The following is a 22202-nucleotide window of genomic DNA, read 5'->3' as shown; positions in this document are numbered from 1 at the left end:
TGTCTGCTGAGCTGTGTATCTAATCCTCTCCTGTGTGATACTCTCTGCTGAGCTGTGTATCTAATCCTATCCTGTGTGATACTGTCTGCTGAGATGTGTATCTAATCCTCTCCTGTGTGATACTGTCTGCTGAGCTGTGTATCTAATCCTATCCTGTGTGATACTGTCTGCTGAGCTGTGTATCCAATCCTATCCTGTGTGATACTGTCTGCTGAGCTGTGTATCTAATCCTGTCCTGTGTGATACAGTCTGCTGAGCTGTGTATCTAATCCTATCCTGTGTGATACTGTCTGCTGAGCTGTGTATCTAATCCTGTCCTGTGTGATACTGTCTGCTGAGCTGTGTATCTAATCCTGTCCTGTGTGATACTGTCTGCTGAGCTGTGTATCTAATCCTATCCTGTGTGATACAGTCTGCTGAGCTGTGTATCTAATCCTATCCTGTGTGATACTGTCTGCTGAGCTTCGTATCGAATCCTGTCCTGTGTGATACTGTCTGCTGAGCTTCGTATCTAATCCTATCCTGTGTGATACTGTCTGCTGAGCTGTGTATCTAATCCTATCCTGTGTGATACTGTCTGCTGAGCTGTGTATCTAATCCTGTCCTGTGTGATACTGTCTGCTGAGCTTCGTATCGAATCCTATCCTGTGTGATACTGTCTGCTGAGCTGTGTATCTAATCCTATCCTGTGTGATACTGTCTGCTGAGCTGTGTATCTAATCCTCTCCTGTGTGATACTCTCTGCTGAGCTGTGTATCTAATCCTATCCTGTGTGATACTGTCTGCTGAGCTGTGTATCTAATCCTCTCCTGTGTGATACTCTCTGCTGAGCTGTGTATCTAATCCTATCCTGTGTGATACTGTCTGCTGAGATGTGTATCTAATCCTCTCCTGTGTGATACTGTCTGCTGAGCTGTGTATCTAATCCTATCCTGTGTGATACTGTCTGCTGAGCTGTGTATCTAATCCTGTCCTGTGTGATACAGTCTGCTGAGCTGTGTATCTAATCCTCTCCTGTGTGATACTCTCTGCTGAGCTGTGTATCTAATCCTATCCTGTGTGATACTGTCTGCTGAGCTGTGTATCTAATCCTCTCCTGTGTGATACTCTCTGCTGAGCTGTGTATCTAATCCTATCCTGTGTGATACTGTCTGCTGAGATGTGTATCTAATCCTCTCCTGTGTGATACTGTCTGCTGAGCTGTGTATCTAATCCTATCCTGTGTGATACTGTCTGCTGAGCTGTGTATCTAATCCTATCCTCAGTGATACTGTCTGCTGAGCTGTGTATCTAATCCTGTCCTGTGTGATACTGTCTGCTGAGCTTCGTATCGAATCCTGTCCTGTGTGATACTGTCTGCTGAGCTGTGTATCTAATCCTATCCTGTGTGATACTGTCTGCTGAGCTGTGCATCTAATCCTCTCCTGTGTGATACTCTCTGCTGAGCTGTGTATCTAATCCTATCCTGTGTGATACTGTCTGCTGAGCTGTGTATCTAATCCTCTCCTGTGTGATACTCTCTGCTGAGCTGTGTATCTAATCCTATCCTGTGTGATACTGTCTGCTGAGATGTGTATCTAATCCTCTCCTGTGTGATACTGTCTGCTGAGCTGTGTATCTAATCCTATCCTGTGTGATACTGTCTGCTGAGCTGTGTATCTAATCCTGTCCTGTGTGATACAGTCTGCTGAGCTGTGTATCTAATCCTATCCTGTGTGATACTGTCTGCTGAGCTGTGTATCTAATCCTCTCCTGTGTGATACTGTCTGCTGTGCTGTGTATCTAATCCTGTCCTGTGTGATACTGTCTGCTGAGCTGTGTATCTAATCCTATCCTGTGTGATACTGTCTGCTGAGCTGTGTATCTAATCCTATCCTGTGTGATACTGTCTGCTGAGCTTCGTATCGAATCCTGTCCTGTGTGATACAGTCTGCTGAGCTGTGTATCTAATCCTGTCCTGTGTGATAGTCTGCTGAGCTGTGTATCTAATCCTATCCTGTGTGATACAGTCTGCTGAGCTGTGTATCTAATCCTATCCTGTGTGATACTGTCTGCTGAGCTGTGTATCTAATCCTGTCCTGTGTGATACTGTCTGCTGAGCTTCGTATCGAATCCTGTCCTGTGTGATACTGTCTGCTGAGCTGTGTATCTAATCGTATCCTGTGTGATACTGTCTGCTGAGCTGTGTATCTAATCCTATCCTGTGTGATACTGTCTGCTGAGCTGTGTATCTAATCCTATCCTGTGTGATACTGTCTGCTGAGCTGTGTATCTAATCCTATCCTGTGTGATACAGTCTGCTGAGCTGTGTATCTAATCCTATCCTGTGTGATACTGCCTGCTGAGCTGTGTATCTAATCCTGTCCTGTGTGATACTGTCTGCTGAGCTGTGTATCTAATCCTGTCCTGTGTGATACTGTCTGCTGAGCTGTGTATCTAATCCTCTCCTGTGTGATACTGTCTGCTGAGCTGTGTATCTAATCCTGTCCTGTGTGATACTGTCTGCTGAGCTTCGTATCGAATCCTATCCTGTGTGATACTGTCTGCTGAGCTGTGTATCTAATCCTGTCCTGTGTGATACTGTCTGCTGAGCTTCGTATCTAATCCTGTCCTGTGTGATACTGTCTGCTGAGCTGTGTATCTAATCCTCTCCTGTGTGATACTGCCTGCTGAGCTGTGTATCTAATCCTGTCCTGTGTGATACTGTCTGCTGAGCTTCGTATCGAATCCTGTCCTGTGTGATACTGTCTGCTGAGCTGTGTATCTAATCCTATCCTGTGTGATACTGTCTGCTGAGCTGTGTATCTAATCCTCTCCTGTGTGATACTCTCTGCTGAGCTGTGTATCTAATCCTATCCTGTGTGATACTGTCTGCTGAGCTGTGTATCTAATCCTTTCCTGTGTGATACTGTCTGCTGAGCTGTGTATCTAATCCTATCCTGTGTGATACTGTCTGCTGAGATGTGTATCTAATCCTCTCCTGTGTGATACTGTCTGCTGAGCTGTGTATCTAATCCTATCCTGTGTGATACTGTCTGCTGAGCTGTGTATCTAATCCTATCCTGTGTGATACTGTCTGCTGAGCTGTGTATCTAATCCTGTCCTGTGTGATACAGTCTGCTGAGCTGTGTATCTAATCCTATCCTGTGTGATACTGTCTGCTGAGCTGTGTATCTAATCCTCTCCTGTGTGATACTGTCTGCTGTGCTGTGTATCTAATCCTGTCCTGTGTGATACTGTCTGCTGAGCTGTGTATCTAATCCTATCCTGTGTTTTACTGTCTGCTGAGCTGTGTATCTAATCCTATCCTGTGTGATACTGTCTGCTGAGCTTCGTATCGAATCCTGTCCTGTGTGATACTGTCTGCTGAGCTGTGTATCTAATCCTATCCTGTGTGATACTGTCTGCTGAGCTGTGTATCTAATCCTATCCTGTGTGATACTGTCTGCTGAGCTGTGTATCTAATCCTATCCTGTGTGATACTGTCTGCTGAGCTGTGTATCTAATCCTCTCCTGTGTGATACTCTCTGCTGAGCTGTGTATCTAATCCTATCCTGTGTGATACAGTCTGCTGAGCTGTGTATCTAATCCTATCCTGTGTGATACTGTCTGCTGAGCTGTGTATCTAATCCTGTCCTGTGTGATACTGTCTGCTGAGCTTCGTATCGAATCCTGTCCTGTGTGATACTGTCTGCTGAGCTTCGTATCTAATCCTATCCTGTGTGATACTGTCTGCTGAGCTGTGTATCTAATCCTATCCTGTGTGATACTGTCTGCTGAGCTGTGTATCTAATCCTGTCCTGTGTGATACTGTCTGCTGAGCTTCGTATCGAATCCTATCCTGTGTGATACTGTCTGCTGAGCTGTGTATCTAATCCTATCCTGTGTGATACTGTCTGCTGAGCTGTGTATCTAATCCTCTCCTGTGTGATACTCTCTGCTGAGCTGTGTATCTAATCCTATCCTGTGTGATACTGTCTGCTGAGCTGTGTATCTAATCCTCTCCTGTGTGATACTGTCTGCTGAGCTGTGTATCTAATCCTGTCCTGTGTGATACTGACTGCTGAGCTGTGTATCTAATCCTATCCTGTGTGATACCGTCTGCTGAGCTGTGTATCTAATCCTGTCCTGTGTGATACTGTCTGCTGAGCTGTGTATCTAATCCTATCCTGTGTGATACTGTCTGCTGAGCTGTGTATCTAATCCTGTCCTGTGTGAAACAGTCTGCTGAGCTGTGTATCTAATCCTGTCCTGTGTGATACAGTCTGCTGAGCTGATTCTCCTGCGGTCTGTCCTGGTCCCTCTGGTTGCTGGCGGCTGAGCATTAGCCGGCGGAGGAGCTGACACCACCAGATGTAAGCTTCATATGCAACACTGCGTAATGGGGGGGTCCTGGGTCCTGTATGTAACGGGGGGGGGGGGGGGGGGGGGGTGTGGAGATATTGGGGTCATGGTTTCTGTATGTAGTGGGGGGTGCAGATATTTGGGTCATGGGTCCTGTATGTAGCGGGGGTGGAGGTATAGGGGTCATGAGTCCTGTATGTAGTGGGGGGTGGCGTTATTGGGGTCATGGGTCCTGTATGTAGCGGGGGTTCAGATATTGGGGTCATGGGTCCTGTATGTAGCGGGGGTGGCGTTATTGGGGTCATGGGTACTGTATGTAGCGGGGGGGTGGAGGTCTAGGGGTCATGGGTTCTGTATGTAGCGGGGGGTGCAGATATTGGGGTCATGGGTCCTGTATGTAGCGGGGGTGGAGGTATAGGGGTCATGAGTCCTGTATGTAGCGGGGGGTGGCGTTATTGGGGTCATGGGTCCTGTATGTAGCGGGGGTTCAGATATTGGGGTCATGGGTCCTGTATGTAGCGGGGGTGGCGTTATTGGGGTCATGGGTCCTGTATGTAGCGGGGGGGTGGAGGTCTAGGGGTCATGGGTACTGTATGTAGTGGGGGAGTGGAGGTCTAGGGGTCATGGGTTCTGTATGTAGCGGGGGTTCAGATATTGTGGTCATGGGTCCTGTATGTAGCGGGGGTTCAGATATTGGGGTCATGGGTCCTGTATGTAGCGGGGGTTCAGATATTGGCGTCATGGGTCCTGTATGTAGCGGGGGGTGGCGTTATTGGGGTCATGGGTCCTGTATGTAGCGGGGGGTGGAGGTCTAGGGGTCATGGGTTCTGTATGTAACGGGGGTGCAGATATTGGGGTCATGGGTCCTGTATGTAGCGGGGGGTGCAGATATTGGGGTCATGGGTCCTGTATGTAGCGGGGGTTCAGATATTGGGGTCATGGGTCCTGTATGTAGCGGGGGTGGCGTTATTGGGGTCATGGGTCCTGTATGTAGCGGGGGTGGCGTTATTGGGGTCATGGGTCCTGTATGTAGCGGGGGTGGCGTTATTGGGGTCATGGGTCCTGTATGTAGCGGGGGGTGGAGGTCTAGGGGTCATGGGTTCTGTATGTAACGGGGGTGGCGTTATTGGGGTCATGGGTCCTGTATGTAGCGGGGGGTTCAGATATTGGAGTCATGGGTCCTGTATGTAGCGGGGGGTGCAGATATTGGGGTCATGGGTCCTGTATGTTGCGGGGGTGCAGATATTTGGGTCATGGGTCCTGTATGTAGCGGGGGTGCAGATATTTGGGTCATGGGTCCTGTATGTAGCGGGGGGTGGAGGTATAGGGGTCATGGGTCCTGTATGTAGTGGGGGGTGGAGGTATAGGGGTCATGGGTCCTGTATGTAGCGGGGGGTGGAGGTATAGGGGTCATGGGTCCTGTATGTAGTGGGCAGGAGGCGGTGGCGTCGTTCCGTTAGGTGGCGCGCAGAGTACAGGCTGTGACCTGCGATGTGACACATATAGACATGATGACGCTCAGTCGTCGCTCGCTCCTGAGGTAATTCTGTTGCTGGGCAGATTTCCTGCAGAATTATAACCTCCAGCTCCGTATAGCAGTGGTTATTAATGTATAGGTGGCCGCCCCTCCCCCACCACGGCCAAGACAAGGAGAAACGGCTGTAATTGGAAGTAACGGGAAATAAAATACACGACCAGTGAGTATGCCCCCTAGTGTTAGGGGGGGGGGTCTCATGGAGCTGGGGTAACATAGCAGCTGGCCGCTCCTTCCGCCTCTCATGGCCGTCTTTTGTAGTACAATGAGCTAAGCAATTCACTGACAACCACACATCTGCTTCGTCCGGTGTATCCTCATGGTGTCACTAAGTCTCCTGTAGATGAGGCTCCCACCACCGCCTTTGCCACGCTGCGTGCTGCCGCCTCTCCTGGGCCACGCTGCGTGCTGCCGCCTCTCCTGTGCCACGCTGCGTGCTGTCGCCTCTCCTGTGCCACGCTGCGTGCTGCCGCCTCTCCTGGGCCACGCTGCGTGCTGCCGCCTCTCCTGTGCCACGCTGCGTGCTGCCGCCTCTCCTGGGCCACGCTGCGTGCTGCCGCCTCTCCTGGGCCACGCTGCGTGCTGTCGCCTCTCCTGTGCCACGCTGCGTGCTGCCGCCTCTCCTGGGCCACGCTGCGTGCTGCCGCCTCTCCTGGGCCACGCTGCGTGCTGCCGCCTCTCCTGGGCCACGCTGCGTGCTGCCGCCTCTCCTGGGCCACGCTGCGTGCTGTCGCCTCTCCTGGGCCACGCTGCGTGCTGCCGCCTCTCCTGGGCCACGCTGCGTGCTGCCGCCTCTCCTGTGCCACGCAGTAATGATATACAATATGCACTTGGTTTAGTAGTGGGTTCATGAGGTGCTTGTCGGAGGAGGGTAATAATGATTGGGTGTATTTCCCCCATCCTTGTATGGAACCAATCAATGCAGCAATTACGGCAAATTCCTGAGGACCCTCCCCCGACGTGGCGATAATGGTGAGAGCCCACATAGACTACTCCCACGGGAGCTGTAATGGCGGCCATATTGTTTTTTGCACAAACAGAATAATAAACCGCTAGAACGTTTAGGGTCCATTCACACGTCCGTATGTGTTTCGCGGATCCGCAAAACACGGACACCAGCAATGTGCGTTCCGCATTTTGCGGCCCGCACATCGCTGGCACTCTCATAGAAATTGCGGACAAGAATAGGACATGTTCTATTTTTTTGCGGAACGGAAGTGCGGATCTGCAATTGCGAAAATCAATGGGTCCGCACCTGTTCCGCAAAATTGCGGAACGGATGCGGACCCATTTTGTGAACGTGTGAATGGACTCTTAGGGTGATGACACTAGAGGGCGACTCAAGGGCTTCACCTATTTACCATGGGAGTCGCGCAAAGATGTGCGCAGAGCAGGAGGCGTCCTCCCCGCCATAAAACACAGCGCAGGGGGCGTCCTCCCCGCCACACCCCAGGAGGCGTCCTCCCCGCCACAATGCGCAGAGCAGGAGGCGTCCTCCCCGCCACACCCCAGGAGGCGTCCTCCCCGCCACACCCCAGTAGGCGTCCTCCCCGCCACACCCCAGGAGGCGTCCTCCCCGCCACACCCCAGGAGGCGTCCTCCCCGCCACAATGCGCAGAGCAGGAGGCGTCCTCCCCGCCACACCCCAGGAGGCGTCCTCCCCGCCACACCCCAGTAGGCGTCCTCCCCGCCACACCCCAGGAGGCGTCCTCCCCGCCACACCCCAGGAGGCGTCCTCCCCGCCACAATGCGCAGAGCAGGAGGCGTCCTCCCCGCCACACCCCAGGAGGCGTCCTCCCCGCCACACCCCAGTAGGCGTCCTGCCGGCAGCAATATGAGGAGCCGGAGGCGGTTACATGTGCAAAATGCAAATTTACATTTCCCGCTGCGACCGTCACCGGAAGAGTCAGGAGAATGGGGGGGGGGGCACTCACGATTTGAAGTAATTCATCAGCGTTCCCACAAATTCGCCCACACGACTCTCATCGGCCGGTTCCGTACGTTGCAGGCAGAAGGCCATGTCATCGTTCTTCCCGGTGTGCAGGACGAGCAGCTGGTCCGGACCTGGAGTCAGGCTCACCCCTGTGACCTGGAAAACAGCAGAAACCAGACATCAGATCCTGGCCTGAAACTCGAGGGCGAAGTATCAGAAGAGCCGCAACACGGTCTGCGAAACCGCCTTAAAAGCAAGGCGCGGCCTTTTTTAGCCGTAGCTCAATCGCATCAGATGCTCAATATCCTGCAACATTATTATGGTTCAGTGCAGGAAACCTGAGCTGGTCGGCCCCACCATTGAGGAGCTGTCACCCCATCTTCACGATCCTCTGCCCTCCTTACACTTGCTCCCTGACAGGTCGTCTGGACTTTTGGCATCGTACCAGTGGTGATCACACAGTATGGCGGTATTATATAAGTGCTGTATAGCAGTGTATAATGAGGTATGCTCAACATAGCATTGTCCTGTACCCCGAGTGTCAGTGTCATTATCCTGTACCCCGAGTGTCAGTGTCATCATCCTGTACCCCAAGTGTCAGTGTCATTATCCTGTACCCCGAGTGTCAGTGTCATCATCCTGTACCCCAAGTGTCAGCGTCATCATCCTGTACCCCAAGTGTCAGTGTCATTATCCTGTACCCCGAGTGTCAGTGTCATCATCCTGTACCCCAAGTGTCAGCGTCATCATCCTGTACCCCAAGTGTCAGTGTCATTATCCTGTACCCCAAGTGTCAGTGTCATTATCCTGTACCCCAAGTGTCAGTGTCATCATCCTGTACCCCGAGTGTCAGTGTCATCATCCTGTACCCCGAGTGTCAGTGTCATCATCCTGTACCCCGAGTGTCAGTGTCATCATCCTGTACCCCAAGTGTCAGTGTCATTATCCTGTACCCCAAGTGTCAGTGTCATTATCCTGTACCCCGAGTGTCAGCGTCATCATCCTGTACCCCGAGTGTCAGCGTCATTATCCTGTACCCCGAGTGTCAGTGTCATCATCCTGTACCCCAAGTGTCAGTGTCATTATCCTGTACCCCAAGTGTCAGTGTCATTATCCTGTACCCCAAGTGTCAGTGTCATCATCCTGTACCCCGAGTGTCAGTGTCATCATCCTGTACCCCGAGTGTCAGTGTCATCATCCTGTACCCCGAGTGTCAGTGTCATCATCCTGTACCCCGAGTGTCAGTGTCATCATCCTGTACCCCAAGTGTCAGTGTCATTATCCTGTACCCCGAGTGTCAGTGTCATCATCCTGTACCCCAAGTGTCAGTGTCATTATCCTGTACCCCAAGTGTCAGTGTCATTATCCTGTACCCCAAGTGTCAGTGTCATCATCCTGTACCCCGAGTGTCAGTGTCATCATCCTGTACCCCGAGTGTCAGTGTCATCATCCTGTACCCCGAGTGTCAGTGTCATCATCCTGTACCCCGAGTGTCAGTGTCATCATCCTGTACCCCAAGTGTCAGTGTCATTATCCTGTACCCCGAGTGTCAGTGTCATCATCCTGTACCCCAAGTGTCAGTGTCATTATCCTGTACCCCAAGTGTCAGTGTCATCATCCTGTACCCCAAGTGTCAGCGTCATCATCCTGTACCCCGAGTGTCAGCGTCATCATCCTGTACCCCGAGTGTCATCGTCATCATCCTGTACCCCAAGTGTCAGTGTCATTATCCTGTACCCCGAGTGTCAGTGTCATTATCCTGTACCCCAAGTGTCAGCGTCATTATCTTGTACCCCAAGTGTCAGTGTCATTATCCTGTACCCCAAGTGTCAGCGTCATTATCCTGTACCCCGAGTGTCAGCGTCCTTATCCTGTACCCCAAGTGTCAGCGTCATCATCCTGTACCCCGAGTTTCAGCGTCATTATCCTGTACCCCAAGTGTCAGTGTCCTTATCCTGTACCCCAAGTGTCAGCGTCATCATCCTGTACCCCAAGTGTCAGCGTCATTATCCTGTACCCCAAGTGTCAGTGTCCTTATCCTGTACCCCAAGTGTCAGTGTCATTATCCTGTACCCCAAGTGTCAGCGTCATTATCCTGTACCCCGAGTGTCAGTGTCATCATCCCGTACCCCGAGTGTCAGCGTCATTATCCTGTACCCCAAGTGTCAGTGTCATTATCCTGTACCCCAAGTGTCAGCGTCATCATCCTGTACCCCGAGTGTCAGTGTCATCATCCCGTACCCCGAGTGTCAGCGTCATTATCCTGTACCCCAAGTGTCAGCGTCATTATCCTGTACCCCAAGTGTCACCGTCATTATCCAGTACCCCAAGTGTCAGCGTGTCATTATCCTGTACCCCGAGTGTCAGCGTGTCATTATCCTGTACCCCGAGTGTCAGCGTGTCATTATCCTGTACCCCAAGTGTCAGCGTCATTATCCTGTACCCCAAGTGTCAGCGTCATTATCCTGTACCCCAAGTGTCAGTGTGTCATTATCCTGTACCCCTGTATCCTGACACCCGGTGTTCAATCTGTATAGTAATGTGCATGTCCACCTACTGAGCTGAATAAACAGGTCATACGTCTTCAGTTCCATCCTTCATTTGCCACCAGCCGGATCTTATTTTAGAAGCTGTGAGAACTACAGGGAGAAAGCTGCAGCAGAAAGGACACTCCCCCTGATCTGCAGCAGAAAGGACACTCCCTGATCTGCAGCAGAAAGGACACTCCCCCTGATCTGCAGCAGAAAGGACACTCCCCCTGATCTGCAGCAGAAAGGACACTCCCCCTGATCTGCCTGAAGAGAATCTAGCAGAGCACTTGAGCAATGAATGGGGAGATCTCTGGATCCATGTGGGGTACAGGGCTGGTTCTGGTTGTGTTAGAGATTATCATGTGCTGTATGATGTCTGATTTTCAATTTTTACATTTATCATAGCATAACCCCTTTAACGCTTCATACAGCAGGAGGTTTGTTACAATGTAAACTATACTTTGTGAGGTAGCAGCACATTGCTCTCATGTTTGCTACAATGTATCAGTGCAGGAATCAGCCTGGAGTCCAGTAATATCAGTATAATGGAGGACACACGAGTTATTGGAGATGGAAATCTTTAAGGAAATCTCTGTCTTCACGAATCGTTGAGTCCTGCCCCAAATATTTCAGTAACGTGCTGCAGATGATTGCGCCCCCGGCGGGCACGGGGGTTACAGGTGACATTTACAGTGAAGCCACCTTCCTTCTCAGGGAGGTGAATGGTCGGAGTCTGGAGAGATTAGACTCCTAGCCCAATATAAACCCTGGCCGGCCGGGGACTCGCTGCTGCTGCACGTGGCCCCTTCTACCTGTGACTCCCTGCTGAGGTCCCCAGAGTCCTATCCAGAGCTTCTAGGACATGTGGTCCGCAGCGAGGATCCCGCTCCAGCCGCCATTCATCCTAATGTGCCAGTTTCAATATCATTGGGAGAAATATTCTAAGAAAAGTCATCGGCACCGAGGTCTTGGAATACCGAGAGGAAGGGGGGAGCACAGGCACCCTGGGCAGATGTCTATCATCCTAAAAACCTGGAGGGAGCTGCCCCCTTCAAGCAGAAGGAACAATGTATGTAGACACCCCTTACCTTTATCTTCAGCTTGGGCCCCATTGCCCAGAACCATCTAGGAGCATCCTGGTCCCCTGGGTCTAGTCATTACAAAGTATGTAAAATATATGCCCCCCTCCCAGCAGTAATCTAGTTATAAGACCACAGCTGTAATGTCAGTGCTGTGTGTTGTCGGGGGTCTCATGAGGTCTCAGCGCTCAGGCTAATATCATTGCTGCAGTGAAATCACATTATCCCCATATGTGGAGGAAATATGTACAGAATATAGAGGCGTGGCCTCCACTCATACTATACAGACGTGGCCTCCACTCATACTATACAGACGTGGCCTCCACTCATACTATACAGACGTGGCCTCCACTCATACTATACAGACGTGGCCTCCACTCATACTATACAGACGTGGCCTCCACTCATACTATACAGACGTGGCCTCCACTCAAACTATACAGACGTGGCCTCCACTCATACTATACAGACGTGGCCTCCACTCATACTATACAGACGTGGCCTCCACTCAAACTATACAGACGTGGCCTCCACTCATACTATACAGACGTGGCCTCCACTCATACTATACAGACGTGGCCTCCACTCATACTATACAGACGTGGCCTCCACTCATACTATACAGACGTGGCCTCCACTCATACTATACAGACGTGGCCTCCACTCATACTATACAGACGTGGCCTCCACTCATACTATACAGACGTGGCCTCCACTCATACTATACAGACGTGGCCTCAGCACCCTGTAACGATTGTCAAAGTTCTCCCTGCCCATAAGTGTCACGGCGGAGGATGGGGAAAACCCTCAGCCGTGTGATGACAGAAGATGTTGGTCACTGCTAGGCCAGGACAGGAATCAGGTCACCTCCTATTACGTCCCTAATTCTGACCCTGACTCCTAGCTGTATGAGCCGACCCTGATGGTAGGAGGGCTCATACTCCGGAACCTTGGGGTCCCTACTAGCCCTGAGGGTGGCCCTGAACTAGGAGCAGGGTAAGACGACCTGTTCCTCCTAGATACGGACGAACAGGAGTCTCACTGGCCAAGCTGCAAAGAAAGGGGAACAGAAACAGCTTATGGCAATGGCAGGTAAATGCAACTAGCAACACCTACCTGCCACAGACACACAGCCTGGAACCCATGTACAAGTGCTGCTGTCCACAACAATACAAATGGACACAGCACACAACACACATCACACAGGAACCCAGGAAACCATAGCTGCAATAAACAAAGAGACCAAATAAACATCTTCAATACATCCGACATAAACTTATGACCACAAGGGTTGCCCTCACTGACAGATGGTATATAACCAGGAGGATGACTCCAGCTAACCATGGCTGAAGTACCCCTCAGATACTGGCATCCAGCGGAGGCTAAATAGCCCAAGTGGCCACAGACACACCCAGTGCTCACACACTAAGAAGGGAGTTAACCCTTCCTACACCAGGCAGGGTAGTGAAGCCACTTAAAGGAGAAGTGTACAAACAACAATCAAAGTGCACCTGTTACCGCCGGCAATGACATGCGTGGCAACCATGTCCAGGGAAGCAGCCAGAAGGCCGAGACACTGCCACCACATGTATAAAACACCAGACGTTGCCACGGACAACCGCAAGTGACCTAAAGTGTCACAATGCACACATACAACCTCGTGCACAACACACCGGGAAAGTGCACACCACACGTACAAAAGGCACATCTATAAAGTTGCCAGGTGTACCCGCATGCACCTGACACCAAGCTGCCTAGCAACAGCTCAGGCTGCTATGCTGCCAAATACAAACATGTTGCCAGCAGCAACCACACGTGAGGCAACATACAAGCAGCCCTCACCATGTGGTTGACAACAAAACCAAAACCGCAGGCAACTGCATGCGAATCAGGAGTCACGACCATAACCATGGTCGTGACAATAAGACCATGGTCTCATTAGCAAGCAACGCTCAGATTTGACCACATAAAGTATCTTGCTGATATACAAAGCTGGAAGTCTTCTTACACATACATACAGCTAACACCATGGGAGGTGGGGTGGGGGGCGGGTCTGGGACTTACGGCATACCAATATATACAGCAACCACTAGAGGGAATTTAGGAGCTTAGAGCATACAGATATATGCAGCACCCACTGTAGAGAGCACAGGAGTAATCTTCTATAAGAGCTATAATATTACTGCATGCAGATATATACAGCCACCACTAGAGGGAGCTCATGAGATTACTGCATACAGATATATACAACTACTACTAGAGGGAGCTCAGGAAATTACTGCATACAGATATATACAGCCACCACTAGAGGGAGCTCAGGAGATTATTACATACAGATATATACAGCCACCACTAGAGGGAGCTGAGGAGATTACTACATACAGATATATACAGCCACCACTAGAGGGAGCTCAGGAGATTACTGCATACAGATATATACAGCCACCACTAGAGGGAGCTCAGGAGATTATTACATACAGATATATACAGCCACCACTAGAGGGAGCTCAGGAGATTACTACATACAGATATATACAGCCACCACTAGAGGGAGCTCATGAGATTACTGCATACAGATATATACAGCCACCACTAGAGGGAGCTCAGGAGATTACTGCATACAGATATATACAGCCACCACTAGAGGGAGCTCAGGAGATTACTACATATAGCTATATACAGCGACCACTAGAGAGACCTCAGGAGATTACTGGATACAGATATATACAGCCACCACTAGAGGGAGCTCAGGAGATTACTGCATGCAGATATATACAGTCACCACTAGAGGGAGCTCAGGAGATTACTACATAAAGATATATACAGACACCACTAGAGGGAGCTCAGGAGATTACTACGTATATATATATATATATATATATATAGCCACCACTAGAGGGAGCTCAGGAGATTACTACATACAGATATATACATCCACAACTAGAAGGAGCTCAGGAGATTACTACATACAGATATATACAGCCACCACTAGGGGTAGAACTGGAGATTACTACATACAGATATATACAGCCATCACTAGAGGGAGCTCAGGAGAATACTACATATAGATATATACAGCCACCACTAGAAAGAGCTCAGGAGATTACTACATATAGATATATACAGCCACCACTAGAGGGAGCTCATGAGATTACTACATACAGACATATACAGTCACCACTAGAGGGAGTTTAGGAGATTACTACATACAGATATATACAGTCACCACTAGAGGGAGCTCAGGAGATTATTACATACAGATATATACAGCCACCACTAGAGGGAGCTCAGGAGATTATTACATACAGATATATACAGCCACCACTAGAGGGAGCTCATGAGATTACTACATACAGATATATACAGCCACCACTAGAGGGAGCTCAGGAGATTACTACATACAGATATAAACAGCCACCACTAGAGGGAGCTCAGGAGATTACTACATGCAGATATATACAGCCACCACTAGAGGGAGCTCAGGAGATTACTGGGTACAGCTGAGCTGTGTATCTAATCCTACCATGTGTGATAGTGTCTGCTGAGCCTCAGTATCTCAGTGTGATACAGTCTCAGAGAACCCTGCAGCACTACACCCCCCATCATGTAATGTTACTAGCGTTCAATGTAAAGCATAGTATAATTTTTGTTAACCATTAACCTCCCAGGAGTGACCCTTTATATATCATCATTGGATGGCGTAGTGGCGATAGATGAGACTTGTATGGCGCGGTCAGACATATTGGCGCAGTCTGCGGTGCCTTCGTATGTGGCTCAGCGCGTTTCGGACTCCTATAAATTAATAATAATCTTGGAGAGAATGAATCCGGAGCCGGGAAATTTCCTTCTCTCGCTCATTTCTCAGAATTCCAGTTGTCATGACAACCAGGGTGGAATTTATAGAAGAGGAGCGCGATGGATCCGTCCTGCCGCCTGACTGGGCGCAGTTACCGCCACATGGAGGATTTCTGTGCTGTAATCATGTTTTATTCATGCCTCAGTGAGGGGCACGGAGCCTGGCATGGGGCCACGGCATGACAATGTGTGCCATAGGCAGGAAACAGCGGGGTGTAACATTGTGATAATCCATAGAGCCGGGCACTAGTGATGCCCACAGCACGGCCTTACCTAGCAGGGTGGCATTCATTATGGTGCCCAAGGGTAAAAGGCAGATCACTGGGAGAGGAGGCACTAGGGGCAGATACCAAAATAGTCATCATCTCCTCACTATGGGGCCCCTGGTGACTTGTTACCCCCTGATGAGCTCCTTACAAACCCTCGGACTGTTCTTCCTGGCCCCTGGGGATGTGTTTGTCCAAAACTTGGAAACTTCTGGGTATTGATACCAGTAATGCCTGCCATTACTAGTTCTACCAGCAGAGGGCAGGATGGCTCATCATGACAGCGGAGGTAAGTGGTGGGGGACAGTTAAAATTATCGCACTCTAAGGGCGGTATTACACCAACAGATTATCTGACCAATCAGATCTTTTGTTGTATACACCAACTATTGGTCTGATTGGACAGAAATTGCTCAGATAATCTGTTGGTGTAATACCGCCCTTATGAATTGTTTGACTCTATGTGGGCACAGTATGGCAGTATGTGGGAGCTGGATGGCTTTATAAGGGCATTATGGGCAGCTCTATATATCAGCACATTATGTGGGCAAAGAAATCTAGAGCGTTATAGGGATGATTTGTGCATTGTGGGCGGTAAGGTGAGTGATGACGTTCAGGTGCTGAATGTCATGTGTTCTGTACATCATGGCACTATCCTGGCACCGTGTGGCTTTATCTATCCTGGCACTATATGATGCTCTCTATCTTAGCACTGTATGGCACCATTTATCCTGCCACTGTGTTGCACTCTTTATCCTGGCACCGTGTTGCACTCTTTATCCTGGGACCGTGTAGCACTCTTTATCTTGGCACTGTGTGGCACGCATTATCCTGGTACTATATAGCACTCTTTATCCTGGCACTGTGTAGCACTCTCTATCCTGGCACTATATAGCACTCTTTATCCTGGCACTGTGTGGCACTCTTTATCCTGGCACTGTGTTGCACTCTTTATCCTGGCACTGTGTGGCACTCTTTATACTGGCACTGTGTTACACTCTTTATCCTGGCACCGTGTTGCACTCTTTATCCTGGCACTGTGTTGCACTCTTTTTCCTGACACTCTGTGGCACTCTTTATCCTGGCACTGTGTGGCACGCTTTATCCTGGCACTGTGTGGCACGCTTTATCCTGGCACTGTGTGGCACGCTTTATCCTGGCACTGTGTTGCATGCTTTATCCTGACACTGTATTGCACTCTTTAACCCACGTCACTCTTTGCGGCTTGCAGCGACGAGGATTCACCGTAAGATAACCAGAGACATTTTCCTTTGTATTTTGCACTCTTTATCCTGGCACTGTGTTGCACTCTTTTTCCTGGCACTGTGTTGCACTCTTTTTCCTGGCACTGTGTGACATTCTTTATCCTGGCACTGTGTGGCACTCTTTATCCTGGCACTGTGTGGCATGCTTTATCCTGGCACTGCGTGGCATGCTTTAACCTGGCACTGTGTGGCACGCTTTATCCTGGCACTGTGTGGCACGCTTTATCCTGGCACTGTGTTGCACGCTTTATCCTGGCACTGTGTTGCACGCTTTATCCTGGCACTGTGTGGCATGCTTCATCCTAAAACTGTGTTGCACTCTTTATCCTGGCACCGTGTGACATGCTTTATCCTGGCACTGTGTGGCACTCTTTATCCTGGCACCGTGTTGTACTCTTTATCCTGGCACTGTGTTGCACTCTTTATCCTGGCACTGTGTAGCACTCTTTATCTTGGCACTGTGTAGCACTCTATCTTGGCACTGTATGGCACTCTTTATCTTGGCACTCTGTGGCACTCTCTATCCAGGCACTATATAGCACTCTTTATCCTGGCACTATATAGCACTCTTTATCCGGACACCGTGTAGCACTCTTTATCTTGGCACTGTGTGGCACGCTTTATCCTCCCACCCTTTATCCTGGCACTGTGTGGCATGCTTTATCCTGGCACTGTGTTGCACTCTTTATCCTGGCACTGTGTTGCACTCTTTATCCTGGCACTGTGTGGCATGCTTCATCCTGGCACTGTGTTGCACTATTTATCCTGGCACTCTGTGGCACTCTCTATCCTGGCACTATATAGCACTCTTTATCCTGGCACTATATAGCACTCTTTATATTGGCACCGTGTGGCATGCTTCATCCTGGCACTGTGTAGCACTCTTTATCCTGACACTCTGTGGCACTCTTTATCCTGGCACCGTGTGGCACTCTTTATCCTGGCACCGTGTGGCACTCTTTATCTTAGCACTATATAGCACTCTTTATCTTGGCACTGTGTGGCACGCTTTATCCTGGCAGTATATAGCACTCTTTATCCTGGCACTGTGTTGCACTCTTTATCCTGGCACTGTGTGGCATGCTTTATCCTGCTACTGTGTTGCACTTTTTATCCTGACACTCTGTGGCACTCTTAATCCTAGCACTGTGTTGCACTCTTTATCCTGGCACTGTGTGGCACTCTTTATACTGGCACTGTGTTACACTCTTTATCCTGGCACCGTGTTGCACTCTTTATCCTGGCACTGTGTTGCACTCTTTTTCCTGACACTCTGTGGCACTCTTTATCCTGGCACTGTGTGGCACGCTTTATCCTGGCACTGTGTGGCACGCTTTATCCTGGCACTGTGTGGCACGCTTTATCCTGGCACTGTGTTGCATGCTTTATCCTGACACTGTATTGCACTCTTTAACCCACGTCACTCTTTGCGGCTTGCAGCGACGAGGATTCACCGTAAGATAACCAGAGACATTTTCCTTTGTATTTTGCACTCTTTATCCTGGCACTGTGTTGCACTCTTTTTCCTGGCACTGTGTGACATTCTTTATCCTGGCACTGTGTGGCACTCTTTATCCTGGCACTGTGTGGCATGCTTTATCCTGGCACTGCGTGGCATGCTTTAACCTGGCACTGTGTGGCACGCTTTATCCTGGCACTGTGTGGCACGCTTTATCCTGGCACTGTGTTGCACTCTTTATCCTGGCACTGTGTGGCACTCTTTATCCTGACACTCTGTGGCACTCTTTATCCTGGCACCGTGTGGCACTCTTTATCCTGGCACCGTGTGGCACGCTTTATCCTGGCACCGTGTGGCACTCTTTATCCTGGCACCGTGTGGCACTCTTTATCCTGGCACTGTGTGGCACTCTTTATCCTGGCACTGTGTGGCACTCTTTATCCTGACACTCTGTGGCACTCTTTATCCTGGCACTTTGTTGCACTCTTTATCCTGGCACTGTGTGGCACTCTTTATCCTGGCACCGTGTTGCACTCTTTATCCTGGCACCGTGTGGCACTCTTTATCCTGGCACCGTGTGGCACTCTTTATCCTGGCACCGTGTGGCACTCTTTATCCTGACACTCTGTGGCACTCTTTATCCTGGTACTGTGTTGCACTCTTTATCCTGACACTCTGTGGCACTCTTTTTCCTGACACTCTGTGGCACTCTTTATCCTGACACTGTGTTGCACTCTTTTTCCTGACACTCTGTGGCACTTTTTATCCTGGCACTGTGTTGCACTCTTTATCCTGGCACTGTGTTGCACTCTTTATCCTGGCACTGTGTTGCACTCTTTATCCTGGCACTCTGTGGCACTCTTTATCCTGACACTCTGTGGCACTCTTTATCCTGGCACCGTGTTGCACTCTTTATCTTGGCACTATATAGCACTCTTTATCCTGGCACTGTGTAGCACTCTTTATCCTGGCACTGTGTTGCATTCTTTATCCTGGCACTATGTGGCACTCTTTATCCTGGCACTATATAGCACTCTTTATCCTGACACTCTGTGGCACTCTTTATCCTGGCACTGTGTCGCACTCTTTATCCTGACACTCTGTGGCACTCTTTATCCTGACACTCTGTGGCACTCTTTATCCTCGCACTGTGTTGCACTCTTTATCCTGGCACTGTGTTGCACTCTTTATCCTGACACTCTGTGGCACTCTTTATCCTCGCACTGTGTTGCACTCTTTATCCTGGCACTGTGTTGCACTCTTTTTCCTGACACTCTGTGGCACTCTTTATCCTGGCACTGTGTTGCACTCTTTATCCTGGCACTGTGTGGCACTCTTTATCATGGCACCGTGTTGCACTCTTTATCCTGTCACTATATAGCACTCTTTATCCTGTCACTATATAGCACTCTTTATCCTGTCACTATATAGCACTGGCACTGTGTTGCATTCTTTATCCTGGCACTATGTGGCACTCTTTATCCTGGCACTATATAGCACTCTTTATCCTGACACTCTGTGGCACTCTTTATCCTGGCACTGTGTTGCACTCTTTATCCTGACACTCTGTGGCACTCTTTATCCTGGCACTGTGTTGCACTCTTTATCCTGGCACTATATAGCACTCTTTATCCTGGCACTGTGTGGCACTCTTTATCCTGGCACTGTGTGGCATGCTTTATCCTGGCACTGTGTTGCACTCTTTATCCTGACACTCTGTGGCACTCTTTATCCTGGCACTGTGTTGCACTCTTTATCCTGGCACAGTGTTGCACTCTTTATCCTGTCACTATATAGCACTTGCACTGTGTTGCATTCTTTATCCTGGCACTGTGTTGCACTCTTTATCCTGACACTCTGTGGCACTCTTTATCCTGACACTCTGTGGCACTCTTTATCCTGGCACTGTGTTGCACTCTTTATCCTGACACTCTGTGGCACTCTTTATCCTGGCACTGTGTTGCACTCTTTATCCTGGCACTATATAGCACTCTTTATCCTGGCACTGTGTGGCATGCTTTATCCTGGCACTGTGTTGCACTCTTTATCCTGACACTCTGTGGCACTCTTTATCCTGGCACTGTGTGGCACTCTTTCCCCTGACACCGTGTGGCACTCTTTCCCCTGGCACTGTGTGGCACTCTTTATCCTGGCACTGTGTGGCACTCTTTATCCTGGCACTGTGTTGCACTCTTTATCCTGGCACTGTGTGGCACTCTTTATCCTGACACTCTGTGGCACTCTTTATCCTGACACCGTGTGGCACTCTTTCCTCTGGCACTGTGTGGCACTCTTTCCCCTGGCACTGTGTGGCACTCTTTATCCTGGCACTGTGTTGCACTCTTTATCCTGACACTCTGTGGCACTCTTTATCCTGACACTCTGTGGCACTCTTTATCCTGGCACTGTGTTGCACTCTTTATCCTGGCACTATATAGCACTCTTTATCCTGGCACTGTGTAGCACTCTATATCCTGGCACTGTGTTGCACTCTTTATCCTGGCACCGTGTGGCACTCTTTATCCTGGCACCGTGTGGCACTCTTTATCCTGACACTATATAGCACTCTTTATCCTGGCACTGTGTGGCATGCTTTATCCTGGCACTGTGTTGCACTCTTTATCCTGACACTCTGTGGCACTCTTTATCCTGGCACTGTGTGGCACTCTTTCCCCTGACACCGTGTGGCACTCTTTCCCCTGGCACTGTGTGGCACTCTTTATCCTGGCACTGTGTGGCACTCTTTATCCTGGCACTGTGTTGCACTCTTTATCCTGGCACTGTGTGGCACTCTTTATCCTGACACTCTGTGGCACTCTTTATCCTGACACCGTGTGGCACTCTTTCCTCTGGCACTGTGTGGCACTCTTTCCCCTGGCACTGTGTGGCACTCTTTATCCTGGCACTGTGTTGCACTCTTTATCCTGACACTCTGTGGCACTCTTTATCCTGACACTCTGTGGCACTCTTTATCCTGGCACTGTGTTGCACTCTTTATCCTGGCACTATATAGCACTCTTTATCCTGGCACTGTGTAGCACTCTATATCCTGGCACTGTGTTGCACTCTTTATCCTGGCACCGTGTGGCACTCTTTATCCTCTTTATCCTGACACTCTGTGGCACTCTTTATCCTGACACTCTGTGGCACTCTTTATCCTGACACTGTGTGGCACTCTTTATCCTAGCACTGTGTGGCACTCTTTATCCTGACACTCTGTGGCACTCTTCTTCCTGACACTGTGTTGCACTCTTTATCCTGGCACTGTGTTGCACTCTTTATCCTGGCACTGTGTTGCACTCTTTAACCTGGCACTGTGTTGCACTCTTTTTCCTGACACTCTGTGGCACTCTTTATCCTGGCACTGTGTTGCACTCTTTATCCTGACACTCTGTGGCACTCTTTATCCTCGCACTGTGTTGCACTCTTTATCCTTGCACTGTGTTGCACTCTTTATACTGACACTCTGTGGCACTCTTTATCCTGGCACTGTGTTGCACTCTTTATCCTGACACTCTGTGGCACTCTTTATCCTCGCACTGTGTTGCACTCTTTATCCTGGCACTGTGTTGCACTCTTTTTCCTGACACTCTGTGGGAATCTTTATCCTGGCAAGGTGTTGCACTCTTTGTCATGGCACCGTGTTGCAGTCTTTATCCTGTCACTATATAGCACTCTTTATCCTGTCACTATATAGAACTCTTTATCCTGTCACTATATAGCACTGGCACTGTGTTGCATTCTTTATCCTGGCACTGTGTTGCACTCTTTATCCTGGCACTATATAGCACTCTTTATCCTGGCACTGTGTGGCACTCTTTATCCTGGCACTGTGTGGCATGCTTTATCCTGGCACTGTGTTGCACTCTTTATCCTGACACTCTGTGGCACTCTTTATCCTGGCACTGTGTTGCACTCTTTATCCTGGCACTGTGTG

General features: G+C 49.7%; 1 protein-coding gene across 1 annotated transcript in view; it reads right to left on the bottom strand.

Moving 5' to 3' along the window:
- The window catches only part of LOC121000802 (unconventional myosin-Ig-like), a 251040-nt gene that overhangs the window by 78474 nt on the left and 150364 nt on the right, over window positions 1-22202 (bottom strand). The window contains exon 21 of the mRNA XM_040431450.1: window positions 7813-7967. Coding sequence (XP_040287384.1) covers window positions 7813-7967 — 155 coding nt within the window. The remainder of the gene's footprint in view (window positions 1-7812; window positions 7968-22202) is intronic.

The sequence above is a fragment of the Bufo bufo genome, chromosome 5, assembly GCF_905171765.1.
Source record: "Bufo bufo chromosome 5, aBufBuf1.1, whole genome shotgun sequence".
NCBI classification, from domain to species: domain Eukaryota; kingdom Metazoa; phylum Chordata; class Amphibia; order Anura; family Bufonidae; genus Bufo; species Bufo bufo.
This window is presented reverse-complemented; position numbering and strand designations above follow the sequence as displayed.